Source organism: Drosophila subobscura, chromosome E (assembly GCF_008121235.1).
Source record: "Drosophila subobscura isolate 14011-0131.10 chromosome E, UCBerk_Dsub_1.0, whole genome shotgun sequence".
NCBI classification, from domain to species: Eukaryota; Metazoa; Arthropoda; class Insecta; order Diptera; family Drosophilidae; genus Drosophila; species Drosophila subobscura.
In genome coordinates this window covers 14590892-14609346 of record NC_048531.1, presented here as the reverse complement: position 1 = coordinate 14609346, position 18455 = coordinate 14590892, and the positions used below count along the sequence as shown (strand labels likewise).

The 18455-nt window shown below is 47.2% G+C and overlaps 4 protein-coding genes across 4 annotated transcripts; all 4 read left to right on the top strand.

Annotated features, from left to right (window-relative positions):
• The first annotated feature begins 194 nt into the window (after nucleotides 1–194).
• Nucleotides 195–1647, top strand: LOC117891225. The gene has a single exon (XM_034796571.1). It carries the CDS (start codon nucleotides 278–280, stop codon nucleotides 1490–1492), a length of 1215 nt encoding a protein of 404 aa, XP_034652462.1. The 5' UTR covers nucleotides 195–277; the 3' UTR covers nucleotides 1493–1647.
• Nucleotides 1642–2516, top strand: LOC117891226 (leucine-rich repeat-containing protein 40). The gene is made up of 2 exons (XM_034796572.1): nucleotides 1642–1660; nucleotides 1720–2516. The coding sequence occupies exon 2, from the start codon at nucleotides 1736–1738 to the stop codon at nucleotides 2459–2461; it is 726 nt and encodes a 241-aa protein (XP_034652463.1). The 5' UTR covers nucleotides 1642–1660; nucleotides 1720–1735; the 3' UTR covers nucleotides 2462–2516.
• An 8-nt stretch (nucleotides 2517–2524) lies between these two features.
• Nucleotides 2525–3044, top strand: LOC117891227 (dynein light chain roadblock-type 1). Its single transcript, XM_034796573.1, has 2 exons — nucleotides 2525–2619; nucleotides 2678–3044. The coding sequence occupies exons 1-2, from the start codon at nucleotides 2582–2584 to the stop codon at nucleotides 2991–2993; spliced, it is 354 nt and encodes a 117-aa protein (XP_034652464.1). The 5' UTR covers nucleotides 2525–2581; the 3' UTR covers nucleotides 2994–3044.
• Nucleotides 3045–10711: 7667 nt separating this feature from the next.
• Nucleotides 10712–17675, top strand: LOC117891224 (alpha-protein kinase 1). Its single transcript, XM_034796570.1, has 8 exons — nucleotides 10712–10933; nucleotides 11024–11149; nucleotides 11648–11764; nucleotides 13978–14050; nucleotides 14127–14602; nucleotides 14780–14911; nucleotides 15090–15215; nucleotides 15923–17675. The coding sequence occupies exons 1-8, from the start codon at nucleotides 10712–10714 to the stop codon at nucleotides 16673–16675; spliced, it is 2025 nt and encodes a 674-aa protein (XP_034652461.1). The 3' UTR covers nucleotides 16676–17675.
• Nucleotides 17676–18455: the final 780 nt, after the last annotated feature.

The following is an 18455-nucleotide window of genomic DNA, read 5'->3' as shown; positions in this document are numbered from 1 at the left end:
TGCCCGGCTCTTTTTGGTTTCATTTTTGGGTGGAATTCCTCTACCGGCATCCTGTTGTTGTGACTTTTTGTTTGCTCCCGAAAGTTTCCTGTTTTTAACTCACTTTTTCCTTTGAATCTCAGTGACCTTTACCCTCTAAATCATAGGGGAAAAAGTTGTACATTTTATTCAGTCATTCGCTAGAAGTCACCACAGTTCGATTTCAATTCCTGAATATAATTTTGTTAAATTTTCAAGTATTAGTTTCTACATCGATTTTTGTTAGCAGTTCGCCAAAATGTTCCTACGCGAAGATCCACGAAAAGCCACAGCCCGCGATGTCACCACTGTGGCGCCTTATGTGGCAGCCGCCAAGCGCGGTCCCTACACCATGACCAACCTCGTGTTCAACAGCAACAATCCCCATCAGGCCAAGGGCGACGAACAGTCGACGGATATGCAGCAGCAGCAGCAGCACTCGTTCAACATCAATCGCAAGGCGCTGGAGCACAATCATCGGCACCACCAGCGGCTGCTACCCGTGGCCATGGGGAAGACACCGATGCCCCAGGTGCGCGCCCATCTGGTGATGAACGAGCAGCGGGAGCTGTACCGCCAGCATCGTGAGCGGCTGACCACCATCAAGGGTAAGGTGAACACCTGCCTGCCACCGCCCAAGGTCAAGGTGAGTGGCAATGGCATGGAGCTGCCCTACATGGAGATGCTGACGGCGCTCTACAAGCGCAGCAACAACACGCTGCGAACGTTCACCCGCTCGCCGGAGCGACTGGCCGCCGGCCGCTGGCGTCACGTGAGCCTCGCCCGCGACAAGGAGCAGCGGCAACAGGAGAAGAACAAGCAGTTCCACAAGGGCGGGGAGCTCTTCGATCCGCTGGCGGGCAGATCGCGACGCAACAAGCCAAAGGCCTCGCAGACCTTCAGCTACGAGATTCCCATGCACATCCTGCACCGCTACGAGAGCCTCATGGACCAGTGCGATGTGGGCAATCTCTGCAAGCTGCTGCGCCCACAGATCTACCTCGATGTCGCGGTGCGTGGCACACGCATCCAGGGTCGCCTCGCCATTCAACTCTTCACCGAGGCGTGTCCCCAGGTGGTGCTGGAGTTTATGCGCGCCTGCACCCAGGCCAACACTTCGGCCATCACCTTCTCGCGGACTCTCACACCCATGTGGCTGGAGGGTCGCCTGGCCATGGGCCCGTCCACGGTGCGCGATCAGGATCTGCGCAACATTGAGCACGACTTTGATGTGCTCAATCACGGCGTCGACGCTGGCATTCTCTCCTTCCCCAGTCGCTATGTGCGCGGCCATCCCCGCTCCGCAGTTAACTTTACCATCAGCTTCCAGCCGCTGTCGATCCTAAACGGCAAGCGGATTGCGTTCGGCAAGGTGCGCAAGGGATTGCAGCTGCTGGAGCGCATCCAAGATGCCACCGGTCATCTGGCCACTGCCCAGGGCGTTGTCGTGGTCACCGACTGCGGAGTGCTCTAAAAATCATTCGTCATAGTGGAATTCAATAAAAGAAATGTAAAACGAAAGCAATCAGGGTGCCCTCAGAGAGTTCTCTCAGCTTCATTTGTGATTATTTCAGTCTTAAATCCTACTTCGTGCTGTGTGGAAGTGTAACCTACAGTAGCCACAATTTATACAAAAGTTTTTGTGAGTAATTCGAGGCAAGCCAAAACCTACCTTTAATGGCACCTTCCCCGACCCGACAGCTGATTGCCGTTGAAGATGCCCGCCGACGGACTGAACAGCCCTCGGGTCTCGCAGGGACGTCGCAGCGGAGGGGACCAGAAGGATGCCTCACCATTCCCAGACAAGTACGACATGCGCGGCACACGTGTGCTGAGCATCTACAAGAGTCGGATCACGGAGGTGCCCGCTCAGGTGTTTGAGGAGGCGCGCGAGGAGCTGGTGAATGTTGTGCAGCTGCAGGACAATCGGCTGTGCGAGGTGCCCAAGGATCTGCACATGCTGGGGGAGCTGCTCACGCAGCTGGATCTGACCAAGAATCAGATCTCGTACATACCCACCAACATCTCGCAGTTCTCGCGTCTGACCTGCTTCAATGTCTCGTGCAACTTGCTGCGTGACTTGCCACTGGAGTTTGGTGGCCTGCAGCTGCTCTGTGAGCTGGACATTTCCTTCAATCGCTTCGAACGGCTGCCACGCTGCATCTACGACTTGCAGAGCCTCGAGTCGCTCTTGGCACACGATAATCACATCGAGGACATTGATGCCAGTGAGACGGGGCTCGGTGCCTTGAAGAATCTCCGCGTATTGGATTTGAGCAACAATGATATAAGACAGGTGCCGCCCATTCTGGGCAACATGCGGAGCATTGTTACCCTGAATCTGATGGGCAATCCGCTGCGACAGCCGCGTCATCAGATTTTGAGCGCTGGCACGGAGGCCATTATGGCATTCCTGCGCACTCGCATTCCACTTTCGCAGTAGACTTTTCCCTTCAAATTGTTTATTAATGTTGTCAAATTAAAGTTCATAAATCGTAGTAGGCCTGTGCTGAAAACTCTCCCTAGAACTCTGAGTTGAAAATAGTTTCCCGTAGCCAGCAAAATGTCTGCCGATAAAAAAGGAAAACCCGAAAAGCAGCAGTGAGTAGCAGGCAAAAAAAGTTCAATTAAAGCACTCAGATCTAAGCCTCATCTTTAGCAAAGACAGGTCCTACGATGGCGATGCCTTCATTGCACAATTTGCTCTTCGTGGCGCCCGGGAGATCATCATCCTGGATGCCGATGGCAACACTTTGCGTTCGACAGTCAGTCCGCGTCGCACCTTTGTGTATGTCTCGTCGCTGAAGCCGCTGGTGACAATGGCCAGGAATGTGGTGCGAGATCTCAATCCCTCCAATGATGTAACATTTATGCGTCTAGGCTCCAATGGGGGTGAGGTGCACATCACACTGGGCGCGGATTTCATTTTGATAGTCATACAACGCATCAAAAGGAAAAGTGGGACTCAAAAGTAAAAGCTACTAATACACGTACACAGATGGGGCTCGCGTGTGGGTGTGTGTGTGTGTGTGTTAGACATCAACAAAATGAAGATTAAATTGCTGGTCACAAGTGAATCATGGTCGAAACTCATTTGAAATGCAAACTGGCACTGGCAAGGGGAAAGGCAAACAAATCAGGCACTGGCTGGCAGCCACCAAAATGCGGATCAGTCGTCAATTATGCACCATGTTGCACATCCTATGTGCCGTTTTGCACTCTCTCCGGAATAGTGGTTTCGGTTTGGGTTTGGGTTTGGGTTTGCTTTGGTTTGGTTTTGGTGGCTTTTGCACCCACAATTAAGCCCAGCCTTTGACGCTGGATTGCATCATTAGTGGCCGGCCATTCATGTCGTGGCGGCACTCATTTCGCTCTATAGACTTGAGCCATATCTATTGTGCACGATAATGGCAATTAAATATCGCACGTTCGCACGGCAACGTGTTGCCATTACTCATTTGCTGCCGACAATATGCCAACAATATCCCTGGACTCGGGATCCCCTGGGGCGGCACAGGAAATGGCAAAAGCACACAAAAGAATTAGTTATATTTGTTGCCCGATTCTACTATTGTTTTCGTCGCTTTTGTGCATTTTATTCAACATTTTTGGGGGGGTTCGGAATGGCATTGGGCCACCAGTGGCCATTTATTCAGCGGCTTTATGTTTATGGTACACATAAAGACACACAGACATAGATACACAAATATGTGTGTGTGTGTGAACCCACATTTTGTCGCCATTTAAGTCCAGTAAGTTACATATGTTTGGGTTTTTGGGGCCTTTGTGTTTGTTTGGGGCCATCGCAATATTTAATGAGGCGCAAATATTTATGCTTTTTGCCTTCACCAAATCCGCTGACCAAATATGGGATTATATTCCAAATAAATACTAAACAATGGGCTGGGGGATACCACAACCCCAGCAATGGGATGACACAAAGTTTCCAAATAACCAAAAATCAATGTAAAATTTTTATATAATTTTGAAACAGCTTTAAAGGCTCCAACAAAGCTCAGGGCATGGCTAAACAGTCTCCCCTTCCACTCTAGGGTATCGACAGTGGAGTTTTGTCGATCAGATCCTGTGCGGCTTACTGCGACTGTGGCACGATTCATGTCCATTATGATTCAATGGAGTGGCTACCCGGAGGTCTGTCGGTCGGTCGTTCATTTGGGGCAGCTCTTAAAGCGGCAATAACGTGATTAAGTGACCAAAGAGGCAACAAGAGCTCATGCTGCCACATGCGGACATTTAATTTATTCGACTCGCTTCAATCCGATGCCGGCGGATGCAGGAAAGCTGCAAATTGTTGACTTTTAATGAATATTCGAGAGTTATAAATAACGAGGGAACAGCGCGTGAATTTGCATTGCAGCCAAACGGACTCGAACAGCCTGGAAATGGCAGTGCAGCGGCTTAAAGTCAACGGCAAAGGGGATGCCAGATGCCGTTGCAGATACATGATACAGGAATCAGCGCACGGGTTAACGGGGTAGGCCCTAAGGCCTAATTGAAATTTAATGCAGACAGGCATCAGCTGTCTTCCGGCAAAAGTCTGGCGCGAGTTGAAACGTGAAATTGCAGACGCATGCGGTAAATCCTGCGGCTATTTATATAGATGATAGACACTTGAGTATTATCAACACATCCTCTGGCCAGCTCTTGGGGTAAACCCAATACGTTAGGTGGCGTCGAATTCGATATGCTTTGGGTTTGGTTTATCAAGCTGGCCTCTAATTTGTATGCCAACTAATTTATGCGTATTTATGGCACAAAGACAAAGCGCGGATGGAGCTTTGCGACTCAAATTCGTTGAAAATTGTAGCATTTATCATCATCCGCATACAAATTGTCAGCAGGTTTAACAAATGATGTGTTAAGTGAGCTGCAAAACATACACTCTGGGCGGAATGGAATCCCCACTAGACGAAATGATGTCCCCACACATTCGTATGAGTAATGGTCTTTCCGGGCGTCGCCATTTCGGGGCATTCATCATCCACCCAGACCGCTCGTTCAACATGTGTTGCCCTTAATTAGTTGCAATGCAGATGGAGCCATAGCAACAGTTCCAGCTCCAGCTCCAGCTCTGGCTCTTCTGTCTGCGCTCCGTGTGCCCTGCCTTCTGCTTGTGATTAAAAGTGCTGCCAAAAGTTACAAATGAGAAGTCATTTATGTGCGCACATCAAAATATATTCACTGGTTGCCATGCATTCGATTTGCGAATCAAATCGGCGTTGGACAGTGTCCTGCTGACCCTGCCACCGTCTGTGTGTGTGTGTCCCGCATTAAACCAATTTTTATTTTTATTTGAAACTCCCTTAGTCATGCCAGAAAGCAATTAAAGCAAATATTTATATCAAGAGCAGTGAAAATATGTCGTATGCGACGGCTGCCATTGTGCATTGTTCGGTTCGGTTTCCATGAAACTATTTTTCATTGTTGCTGGGGGAGCGGCCAGCCATTGTTCGGAGCAACAAAAGCCAGCCGGCATTTTCCACTCACATTTAATGAATTATTAATTTTAATTACTTTCCAATTAAACATCAATTAAACGGGCGGTCCTTGAGCCGCGGAAGACTTAAAGTCTGTCGTGATTACAGCCCCTCACACAGCCCACACTTGAGGACACACATCCAATCAGGCAACCAATCCATCATTAGGAACCCAGCCGCATGAACAGGTGTACGAGTACTTATGGGGGGAACTGTGGAGAACATCTCATCAATACACTTAATTAATGAGAGCTCAATGCGGCGGCAAGTCTCTTTGGCATTAATGTCTAAAGTTGAATGGGAAAACGCCTTCCGATCGAGCATGAATTAACTGCAACTTTTGTCCAGCCTGCAGCCAGAAGCTCTCTCTTTCTTTCTTTCTCTCTCTCTCTCGTCAAACATAAACTTCAAAGTCTCGAATCGAATAACGCCAAAAGGCTTACTTTAATTACATGCAGCACCCACTGCAAAAGAGAAACTTGGCCCAGAACAGACAGAAGGCGCCTCCCCAGCCACGAGCACGCACCGTGCAGCACCTGCCGCCAAAGGCAGACAAACCGCAGCAGGCAGGAAGCATGCAAAAGTAGACCACCATCAGGGGGAAGCTTCTCTTGTTTTGTACTTCAAAAACGTATCATGTGTAGCCCCCTCCAAGCCCCAGAGACAAGGATAAACCGTGTAGAAGGATGTGTTGGCGTTGTGGCCACGCCAGGGAGAAAAAAAGAAACCGGATTAATAAGGTAGTGAAAGGGGATCTCAGCAAAAGTCAATGAAAGAAAGGGAAATGTAGGCAGGACATCTTTTTTGTTACTTTTTACCTTTTTCTGTGTGTTTTCCCATCACATTTGTTCTGCATTTTCCCACCTTTTTGCATTCGTGCCACATTTAAGCAAAAACTTCAAATGCTGCTGCTAATATGTTTTGACTTTTAAACGTGCAACGAGCGGCTTTTGGGTTTGTTTGTATTTCCCGCTCCCTGGAGGATAGCTTTTCCTGCGATTTGTATGTGTGTGGCGAATGCTTCATAACAAGTTTTGATGCAACTTCTCTGAAAACATTTACGCCATTTTTCTGTGTACGTGAGAGCGCATATAGCAAACGGAAAAGTTCTTCTTGAAACATAAACAGCAGAGAGACAGGGAAGAAGGTTCCTTGGGGATTCATTCGCTTTATGGTTGAGGCGGCGGGAGGGGCGCACTTTAATTGCAGCCAAGCGGGCGATTATTTTTGGAAAGTTCTTGGTTTTTTTAGATCTTTTAGCGAGCGAAACAGAATCACAAATGCCGTGCACGTATTTATTAAATTCCGTTTGCAGCGTTTTTGGGTTAAACAACTTTTGAAACCCGCCTCCTGCCACACACCATTTGTGTGTGTGTCTTCGTGTGTGCGTGTGTGGCGGCCTAACCGAATGCCTTTGTGTATGTTAGGGGGTGTGGATGTCGCTGTGGCAGCCTCAACTCTCAGTCAAATACTCTTAATCTGCATTATTTGGATTATATTCTGAATGCGAATCAATAATTCATATTAAACCTGATTTATGTGCCACCCAAAGGGTGGGTGGGTTAGGGGTTGGGGCAGGTCTAAGGGCACGTAATGCCATTATGTATGCATAATGTTGGTTAATTTGCATCGACTGCTGCACAAAGGAGCAGACTGCTTATCAAAAGTTTTCACGTACAGCTCGTTGGGCTCGCTGCAAATGAGGGAAGTATTAAAATGAAAACTTTTGCGTATGTGCAATCACCTGAAGGGAGGAGGCATGCCAAAGGAAGTGCCTGTAGTCTGTGGCAGATAATATTTGGTAAATATATTTAAGTAATAATAAACACAGCTGAACAAATGAAGTGAGCTTTAATTGAAAATTCCGCAAAGGCAACATGTCAAGGATGTGCATCATAAAAGTATCAACAGTCTGACGACGACGACGACGACGACAGCTTGTCCTGAGAAATTAAATACTTATTATTCAAAAGTAAACACATACTTCTGGCAGACACTGTTGACAGCAGCTTCTTCTTGGTGGGGGTAAGGAAACATTCATTTTCCGCTTTCGTGGAATAAATTTGTGAATTTCCAGTGTGGCAGTGGCAGTGACATCTGTGTCTGTGTCAGGACATTAATTGGCGCATCTGCTGCCTTGGTGTCACTGCCTCAAAATGTAGTTAATTAACCCACGAAGAATCCCTTACCCTGCCAATCTGTGTGTGGCAATAACTAGTCGATTTGCGCCATTGCCTTGCGACTCCTTCTGCGGCTGAATGCACTTCATCCATGGGTAGATGCTCTCGACTCTCGCCTCTCGCCTCTGCATTCTGTAGATTCTCCACTCGACCACAAATTCGCTTTAAGCACTTGCCATGCCCCCAGCAAACCAGGGCAATCAGTCAACGGGCTGGGGTGGCGTTTTGTCAAACAGAATCAGCTTTGACCCATGTGTGAAGTGTGCTGCCGGCGGGGCAAATCTTATAAATAAGCCAGAGAGCTAGCTGGTTGCTGGAAAAAGTAGCAGCAACAGCAGCAGCAGCTCGTTGCCAGCACAATTTGCATCTGAAGCACAGCTCCAGGACACACACACCGCCATACATTTTGTGTCCTGTCAGCATTGGCTTAAGGACAAAGCAGGAGCAGCAACCTTATATGGTGCTCCTGGTGCTCCTGGTGTTCGTGTAAATGTGCCTGCAATGAAATGCATCGTCAGGCTTGAGGGGGGAATTCTTCCCACTGGGGTATGGCTTGGGTCTGGGCTGCCACAGTTTTGTGCATTAACACGCACGCATAGAGAACACACACACACACGCACACGCACACACAGCACTTGGTTGAATTCAGAATCGTTGTTCTTCCTTCCTGTTGCCCTTGTTGCAGTTTGCCATGTCCTGTGCTGTGCTGTGTGTGTGTGTGTGTGTGTGGCGTGTTCCGGTGCTGGTTGCAGCAGGTGCCGCCATTGTTTTTTAAGCTGAACCCAAAAATTCGTGCAGCAGCAAAGGAAGGAGTCAGTAGCCCAGTTGTATGGCACTTTTATTTCTTTATCATTTGGCAGCGAACAATAAAGCGGAGGCAGCAGCGAAGCGAGTTGTCATCCGCGACCAAAGCCTGTGCCAAGTTTACTGCAATAACTTAAAGCCCGGCTTATGCACGGACAACGGGAGTTGCTCTGTGGGTGGTGTGGTGTGGCATGTCGTTTCGTGTCTGCTGCATCAGCAATTGCGGCTGCCTGCTGCCTGCTGCGTGCTGCCTGCTGCTGTGGCGACTAATGATATGCAATAGTTCTGCCATTCAAACGCCACTAATGGAAGCAACTTGAGTGTAAATTCAAAAGCGGATTTGCGGCTCTCTAATCCGGCAACTAAATTATTTATTCTGCATTTGTCTTTTGTCGATGCTCGTCTATGAAACATTGTAACCACTGCCACTGGTGCTGCCACTGCTGCTGCTGCTGCTGCTGCTGCTGCTGCTGCTCCACTATCCTCAAATTTCGTATGGAAATTTCGTTTATTTTAATGGCATTTGCCACGTGACCCATCGATGGGTCCCCATGCCATTGAGTTTTTACGTTCGTTTCATTGCCATTTTCGCTGTGAGTTTTAAAACAATTACGAGGTTCTGCTTGAGTCCTGGATTCGGTTTCCCTTCTGCCCTGTTTCCTTCCCTCTATTTCTGTGTGTGTTTCGGCGGGGACTCTGCTTGGGGTTCTGTATCGGTTTTCGGTTGCTGTTTCTGTTTCTGTTTCGGGTTTGCAGTTGCAACTCTTCCTCGATTACGCCAGACTTAACAATGCGAGGAATTAAGCGAATTTCCCATTTTCATTACTTTGGAAATTGAAATTGGTTTTTCCCCATTCGGTGGGAGAACTGCAGCTACCTCCAGCCACTGTGCCAAATCCCTAATTGATTCAAACTGAACGGGAAGATTTATCACCGCTTTGACAGTGGGGAAAAAGAGGAAAAACCTGAAGCTGAAGCTGAAGCTGAAGCTAAGTCTGTGGCCTAAGCTGGGGTTAAGTTATGAGCCGCAGATAACTTAATCGTGCGGATAGGACAATCTCTGACAGCACAGGGACACAACCCCCACATTAGCGTACTAAATCCACCAGTCAGTGGCCAGGGGGGAGTAGCTTAATGTTTTCCAGTTCGGTTATATATCATGCGGTGATTTGTGTGGACTTTTGCAGAGCGGCCGACTCTCTGGCGACCCACAGACAGCCGACGAGGCACTATAAATCAAGGGGCGGGCGACATATCAGGGGGGGAAGGAGTCTATATGTCGACTCGTATGCGTGGCAAAACTTAATAAGGAATGCGACAGACAACAAACAAATGATGCAAATAGCAAACGGAGTGAAAGCTGTTCTTTAAAGCTGTTTCTTCCGTCCCCCCTCCCGAAAGCATTTCTCAGTGTCAACGCACGGAGACGGAGCCCGTCCAGACAAAGACGTAACCATAGAGATATAGAGAGCGAGAGCAAGAGCAAGAGAGCATCGGAGAGAGTGGGAGAGCGAGAGCGAGACATCAACGTCAGGCAGGCAAAACAGATGGACCGACAGGCAGGCGGAGACCCAAGCGGAGCTGGGGCTGGCGCTGTTCTGGGAGCTGCGAGAGTTTTCTTTTGATTTATCGCGCAGGATGCGTAGTAAAACAAAGACGTAGATGGGGCAGCAAAACCCGAGGGAACACTCAAACTCCATCCAATTATCCTGTTAAGTTTCATTATGTCTGTGCTATTTTTGGAGGCAGGAAGTGATGCCGCTGCCATTGTTCGCCGTTCGCCATTTGCCATTCGCCATTTTGGCTCCGCTGCAGTGTGCCTGCCGCTCTCTCTCTCATTTGGAGTGACAACATTGCGGTTTCGCCGGGATGTCATCGACGTCATGCGAGAACCGGCCGCAGGACAACCGCAACGCCAACCCCGACCCCCATGCTCTTCCTTTCTGTTTGCTGCTCCTCGCTGGCTGATAAATTGTCACCGCGCGCCGGCTTCGTTTTCACAAGCTCTGCCTTGATTATGGCGTAACAAATTGTCGCCGTTTTTGGAACGGAAACGGAAGGCAAGACTCACCCGCCTCTGTCTGCATTTTGTGTGTGCATTTTTGGGGCGCAACAGAAAAGGCAATCAAATGCCAACTAAGCGTGGGGCTACGTTTTAAGCCGCTTTCAGCGTATTTTTCAACCATTCTCTTTCATCTTTTCAGCTCTGCAATGGATCTGAAGACTGGCACACTGTTGGTTGCACCCGCCGTAAAGAACTCGAGCTGCTCGCATCCCCGCTACACCGGGCACAATTTCATCGCGCACATTGGCATCGCGGAGACCATTGAGGCGGTGCTCATACTGGTCCTCACACTGGGCGTCATCGGTGCCAATTGTCTGGTCATTTTCGTCATAAACAATCGTCGCTATGCCGCCTACATACACCAACAGGTGAGGGAGGACCAGTCCCTGTCCCTGTCCCTGTCCATGCAGCACTCTGGTTTCAACCCCAAAACGTAATCCGTTTGTATTCCATTTAAGCCACGTTATCTACTCACCTCTCTGGCACTGAATGACCTGACAATTGGCCTGCTAATTACACCGTTTGGGCTAATGCCGGCATTGTTCCACTGCTGGCCATATGGCGAGATCTTCTGTCAGATACAGGTGAGTGAGTGGCCGGACAACAGGTGGAAATACAGCTCGGAAATGCAATAATTTGCGGCATAATGCTGCCCAATTAACCCACAACCGCATAACCCTCTACTCTATGCACTGATGCCGGGGCAATTAGAGGACATGGACGCAGAGACAGAGACAGATACAGACACGGGAACAGGCAACAATTAGGGATGCGATCAAGTGGAATAACAATGTGTCTGTCTGTGTGTCTCTCTGTGTGGACATTCGCTTCGGAAGTCACTGGAGTAGAGTTATGGTTAATAACATCAAATGCCAAAGAATTCGCCGCATAACATTGGGGTTACGCGCATTGTGCAATATGAAATTCCATTGCAAGTATTTCCATTCGATTTTTGCACACGTGCTGGTCGCACGGGGGTAGAAGGGGTTGCAGTGCAAAATGTATATTAAAAACTTAATATTTATATTAAAATATTCAAAGCTATCTGGAAAGCTAACCCTTCTACCCTTTCTTTCCCCTAGGCACTGCTGCGTGGCGCGCTCTCACAGCAAAGCGCCGTTATACTCGTGTGCATGGCCGTCGACCGTTATATGTGCGCGCTGCATCCGCGACGCTACTACCAGCACTCCAGCAAGAAGGTAAGTGTGTGTGTGTGTGTGTGTGTGTGTTTAGATAAGGCACGAAACGGAACTATCCTTGAGATAGCGATTTATCCGCGAAAGCGAAACAAAAGCGGAATGTGGGCGAAATTACAAGAAATCACGCGTCAATAAAAATTAAGAACAACAGCGACAACAACAACGACAACGTCGTCTAGGAGCCAATTACGACGGCATAAATAAGGATAATGGGCTTTAAGCTGCTTGCCAGTCATTAAAAAAGCAAACAAACAGCCAGCAAAAGCGAGGCCAAACCAGAGACAGAGAGAGAGCGAGAGAGCGTGGAGAACGAAAGAGCAGAGCAAGCAAAATAGATACCGGAACCCAATAGACATTTGAAATGTGTATAAAATAGAGAGATAAAAAAGAAAGAAGAACGAAGAACGAGGCGAAAAGTTAGGCAGGCGGGTTGGGTGATTTTTTTTTACGCGCATTGACTTTGGACTAACTTGAGGACCACAGAAAGTCCTGGCACCCAAGGAACCAAGTCAGGGCAGGCAAATGAAGCGGCACCTACCATAGCAACCACAGGCAGTAGAGAGAGAGACAGAGAGCCAAAGACCAGCAAAACGAGACAGCAGCCAACTCTCCATTTTCCCTTTTTTCCTCCATTTACACCATAATTTATGAGACTCGACTGTGAGGGAAAAGGGAAAAGCGCAAAGCAAAAAGGAAAATGCTCTTGACAACAAGCGTTAATTACGCTTCGAAAACCAAAACAAAAATGCCTTTAACTATGCAGAGTGGCAATGGAAAAATTATTATAAATTTTTAAAAATATTCATAACCTTATTGGAAAATATAAATTAAATTGCCTTCAAATGCACTTCGCGCCCAGACCACTGTTCAAAGAAGAGTTCCAAATTGGCTTTGCATTTAAATTAATAAAAAAAAAGGAAAGTAATAGCATGTACATATGTATGTACATATTTACATGTGTATGTACAAGAATTGTTGTTGCAAAATATTTACATAAAATTGCCTTGCAATTCGGAATTTTTATTGTCGTTCCGCTTTGCTGTCTGGCATGCCAGAAAACGGAGCAAGCGACCGAAATTGGCGCACTGCCACGCCCCATTTTGGCATAAAATGAGTTTTCCATGTTGAAAATTAATCAATGGCTCGCAATGCAGGAGGCAAAACCTCGCAATGGCTGCAAAAAAGCTTTGGAACTTTCATTTTTCATCATTTTTAAAAGTGCCATAAACACGGCACTTTTTTTTGTTTCTTTAAAAATTCTTTAAAAATAAAAGAAAAATTAAACGTTTAAAACGAAATTGAAGAAATTCTTTTAGCAAAAATGTAGAGGTTGAGGTTTTGCATTTTAGTTTGACTTTTAGTTTTGATGAAATTTCAAAACTATTCAATTAAAGATCTGAGTAGGGAGTGCCACGGTCTGACCTGTCATTCAATGAAACTTAATGTTTATTACAGTAAACAGTGGCCAGAGCTTTTATGCTTTTTGCTGCATTGTAATTTGCCGAAAGTACGAGTATATTTAGGCACTCCGGAAAATGTAAATAATTTCGGTTACTTTTCGGCTTCACTCACTGTTGATATTTTGCAGCTCGGCAAAAGTTGTGCAAAACGATAGGGTTGTAAATTAAATAAAGTCAGGAGGGGGCCAAAGTGAAAAACCAAAAAGTTTTTGTGTGTTCCATTCTGGTTGGAGCCCCGAAGCCGAGATATTCTCGAGTTCCAGCTGTGTATTGCCAATGTAGCTGTTTTTCAGGGACAGGCAAATGGTCGCCAGTTCAGTTAAGTAGTCACTCAGGCAGGCAGTCAGGCAGTCAGGCAGTCCAACAGTTAGTCAGTCCAACATTCAGTCAGTTATGATTGTGGCAGGCTTTTACCAAATGTTTCTCCCCACCACTCTGCCTTTTGTGTGCCTTCTCCTGTATGGCGGTGTGCGGGCAAAAAGTTTTTAATTCCATTTGCGAGATTTTTAGTTTGATTGAAGGTTGAATGGTTGTGAGTGGTGACCCTTTGCAGCTGTACAACTACTTAATTGAGGTGCATTAGTGATGAAGAAACAACTCCCGATACCTGCACCACAATCAGGGACAATGTGGCACGTTTTGCTGCAATCGAGCAGCAGAAACGTGCCCACAGCTTGGGATTTGAAACCTGAAAACAAGCAGCTCAAAACACAATCTCTATGTATATCCCCCATTTGCTTGCATATTTCTCAGGGTTGTGTTGCCATTTTAAGCTTAACCTGGATCATCAGCCTCACGGTATTTGGCTTTCTTGTGCTGCCCAAAGGTGAGTTTTTGCTGCCACTGCCACGCGCCTGCTAACATTTTACATGAACTCTATATCCCTTGCTATCCACCCACAGGTTACTACTTCAACAATACGGGTCTAATGGCCTGCGAACCCTTCTACAGCAAGCCATCGTATAGGATTTTATCGACATGCGCCTTGTACTTTCCCACCACCATGGTGCTGATGTACTGCTATGGGTCGAGCTTCCACATGAGCCGGTTCCGCCTGAATGATCCGACAATGCCCCTAACGGCGGCTGCCCACCATCCGCATCCACATCTACATCCGGCCCAGCAGCAGCAGCTCCAGCTGCAGCATCAGCAGCATCAGCATCCACATCAACACCACCAACAGCATCAGCAGCAGCAGCAGCATCCGCAGCATCAACAGCAACAGCAGCAGCAACACATCTACCATGGCCACTCGCATCATCCGCACCATCCGCATCACCATCATGGGGGGGCGCCCGTGATGGGGCACCACCTAAGCATGGCCATGAGCATGGGACTGGCCGGGATGCCGAGCATGACAAACAAGATTACCAAAAAGGTGGGTAAAGGGCGAGAGCCTGGCCCAGAGCCGAGTTTTTGGGATTAAGTTAGGAGTAAATAGAATCAACTTTGGCTGCCACTCCACAAACAAATTGAAAATGCTATCGAGCCCTCTCTCCGCCAGCTCATAGTGCAAGCTCTGATGATATTAATTGCATTGTCCAATATTTCACAGATGGTACCCATACAGGAGAAGAACTCCACTGGATCCACGTCACGTTCGATGGCTGCCATTTCGTTGGGTTTCATTGTTATGGTCACGCCATGGACCATACAGGAGATAGTCACTGCATGCACGGGATCCAAGGCAAGTGGTTCTCTAGTATCTCTCTTTCTTTTTCCCTTTCCTTTGATTCATTTTGCCATACGACATACGTGGCGCATACGTAATGAATGTGGAATGTCTGCCGCATACCATACCACGTCTGCCGCATAAGCTTTGATTTTCCCACTCACACTCATCCTCTCTCCTTCTTTGTCTACAGTTGCCGCCGTTTCTTGATTTTGTCGTCACTTGGACAGCGCTGAGCAACAGTCTCTGGAATCCATTCATGTATTGGCTACTCAACTCTGACTTTCGCCGTCTCAGTCGTCAATTGATGCCAAACAAAGTAAGTGTCTGGCTTGGGATAGCCCTGCTCCTCCTACTTCCTCTTTGAAATCTATCAAATTTGAAAACATGTTCGCTGTCCGTCCAATGTGTGCCAACAAAAAGCTGTCATAAGTCCTGATTGATTGATTTGCTTATCCCCTGGATTTTCCCTTGGCTTTCCAAACACCCAAACTAAAGGCATAAGCCGGGCGTCCTTCTGCAGCTTCCATATTTTCGAGGCAGCTGCATAAACTTTCCAGCAACAAGAGAAACTTTGCCATAAATCTCCGGGGAAAAAAGGTGTAAGACACATGAAGCTCCGGCTCCAGCAAACGAGCAACAATAACGAAACTGTGTGCGAAAAGTGATTTTGAATTATGAAAGAGAAAATCCAAATCGGCATTTACATCGTCTGACCCTCTATACCCATTGGCCTCATGGCTCCATGGCTCCATGACTCCATGACCCTGTTTTATACTTTCCATCCATGCATCTATTTTGAGGAGGGCAAAACGCAGTCAAGTGGCATGATTTACTTCCGCCCGAAATTCTAAACTCGCATGAAGCTGGAGGTCAGTCTGTGCTGGATTTATGGCCAACATTTGGGGAGGGCATAACCTTGCGGTGATTTTTGTTGCCAGTGCTGCCAGCCAAATCCTTATTAATTTTTTGCATGTTGAATGGAAATTTATGATGCACTCGTTTCTCTTTCTCGTTTCGTTTCAGTGCTTCCCCAATGAGGAAACGCCCGACCACAAATCAGCCTGTTGTCACATCAATGCAAACGATTTTGAGATCACAACTTTGCCCGTGCCACCAGAGCCGCCCGCCTCTAGGCCGCCAGGCAATAATGGGGGTGCCGGCGCTGGAACAGCCGGAACGGGCAGTGGAGTTGGTGGAATTGGCAGCTCCATTGGCGGCTCTGTGCTGGGCATTTGCGGACGCTCCAGGGCCAACAGTTTGAGCCGCAGCGCCTCGCAGTGCATCCGGAGCACGATGGGCGGTGGACACGGTGTCTACGCGCACCCAGCAGCGACCAACGATGCCTACCCCACAATGCGGCCCGACATCGAAGGCCTCTCCGAGAAGTACTGGGGCGAGATACTCGAACGCACCGTCAGCTCGGGCAACCTCAACGCCATGCAAAAGACTTTGCCCCATTATCCCTACCACCAGCACCACATGCACCAGCTGCATCAGCCGCAGCAACACCATCGCCAGCAGCAGCAACAGCAACAACAGCAGCAGCAGCAGCAGCAGTCACAGCTGCAGACCACGTCCTTCAGCAAGGCCAGCGATTTGCAGTTGAATCTGTGCAAGGATTCCACTTCCGCCTCCGACCTGGGCAAGTTCTCCAACTCGGAGCCCAAGCTGTGCGAGCATCTCTTTCACGATGTCAACTGCGCCAAGAGCAAGGCCCTGGGAGAGGCCGAGTCCTCCGGCAAGTTGTCTGCGGGTCGCAGCATTCCGGATATTTAGTACGCAGAGGACGTCATACTCGCCAGCCAGAGGGCCCGCCAGGCCACCAAGTGCTCGCACCATCCGCTGCACCAGCAGGCCCGGCTGCACCATGGCGTCCACCATTCGAGCAGTCTGCGGCTGAATCGCATACGCGTCTCCTGCCACAGTCCGCCGCCAGAGGTCACAGCTGCCTCAGCCATGGCCGAGTATCGTTCGTAAAGACAAAGAATCCACTTATTGATGGTGGAAATGGTTTAACCATTGAATGTGTGTCTGTGTGGTGTATCTGTATGTGTGTTTGTCTGTCTATAATATCGCATGATCATCCAATTGTAATATGTGTATGTGTGTCGTAGGATTTCCATACAAAGATATCGTAAATATTGGCCTGCTGTAGATCCTTTTTGCATTACAAAAACTTTCCCATCGGCCCTGAAAATCTCCAATGTTAACCATAGTAAGTGTTCATTCAGTGTTTGTGATACCCTAAGATACCCTAAAGATACATAAATGTTGAGTGTTGTATGATATTATATTAGATATATGTATGGAAGAATGTATGGCATGTATGTGTGTGCATTCCATTGATCAACCAGGTTGACTTGCTGAAGGAGAAAGCTGTCCAAGAAGTGTCAAAGAGAAGTCAGACTTTCCTCTCAGCCAATGCATGTCCTTTCTCCTTCTATGCGCGACTCGTGCCCCCACTTCAGGATCGGGTTTTATGAATGGTTATGGACCCTTAAAGCGTTGTGGTTAATCATAGTCTTAGTTGTCTAGCTCCAATCGAATCTATACTCACAGTCTAACGAATCGGAATCGGAATCAAAATCAAATCAAATCCTAACTTTGTGATTGTCAAGAATTTAAGTTAGTCGGTGTACAAGTATTGTTAAATCATCATCTAATTTGTAGCTATAACGGATTAGTTAAATCAAATCAATTTAATGTCTAAGCGAACATTAGTTTAGACCTTACTAAATAACAACAACAACAACAATAGATATGCATAGGATAAACGAAACGAAAAACTACGAATATAATGGATTTAAAATGCAATACCAAATAAATATCAAGGAAACCAGAAGTAGTTTTACTAACAATAATAAATACGAGTATGCTAGGTACGTTTTATCACGAAATATTATTATTTGATCGCTTTTTGCATCGTTTAAGTATTTTTCGATTACTTTTAATTTGCTTTAAATTATTCTCTTCTCTCCACTTAAAGGTGCTCGTAATCTAATAGCAATTACATTGGAACCATTTAACACGAGGAAGCCAACAAACTTATCCCAAAAAGAAACAAAACAGCAACAAAAAAAAATGAAATCCCAGGCACATACACAAACACACCCCGCCCGCACCGCACCCATGGAAAACTTTGACTGAAACGAAGCTAAATAAATTAAAAATTATTCAAATTTGATTTTTATTGTGCCCCAAAAAAGAGCGCGCCATTCCATGCCCTCTGCCTTTGCCACACAGATGACAGCAAGGCCCAAAATGCAAATTAATATCGCAAACTGCGTTCAGATTTTCATTTGGCCACACAACAGCGACGAAGAATATACAAAAAGCCAACAAAAGGAAAGAAGCGAAAGAAGTGCAAGAGAAACGCACAGGAAAAGTTGAAAAACTAATTTTCACAAAACATTTTCAGTGGCCGCATTCCCCTGCCACGCTCCCCTAGGGGCTGCGGCGCTTCTTTGCCAATTTGAATCTCAAACTGAATCTGAATCCGTATCTGAATCCGAATCTGAATTAAAATTTGAATGTGGATTCTGCTCTCGTGCCCCGA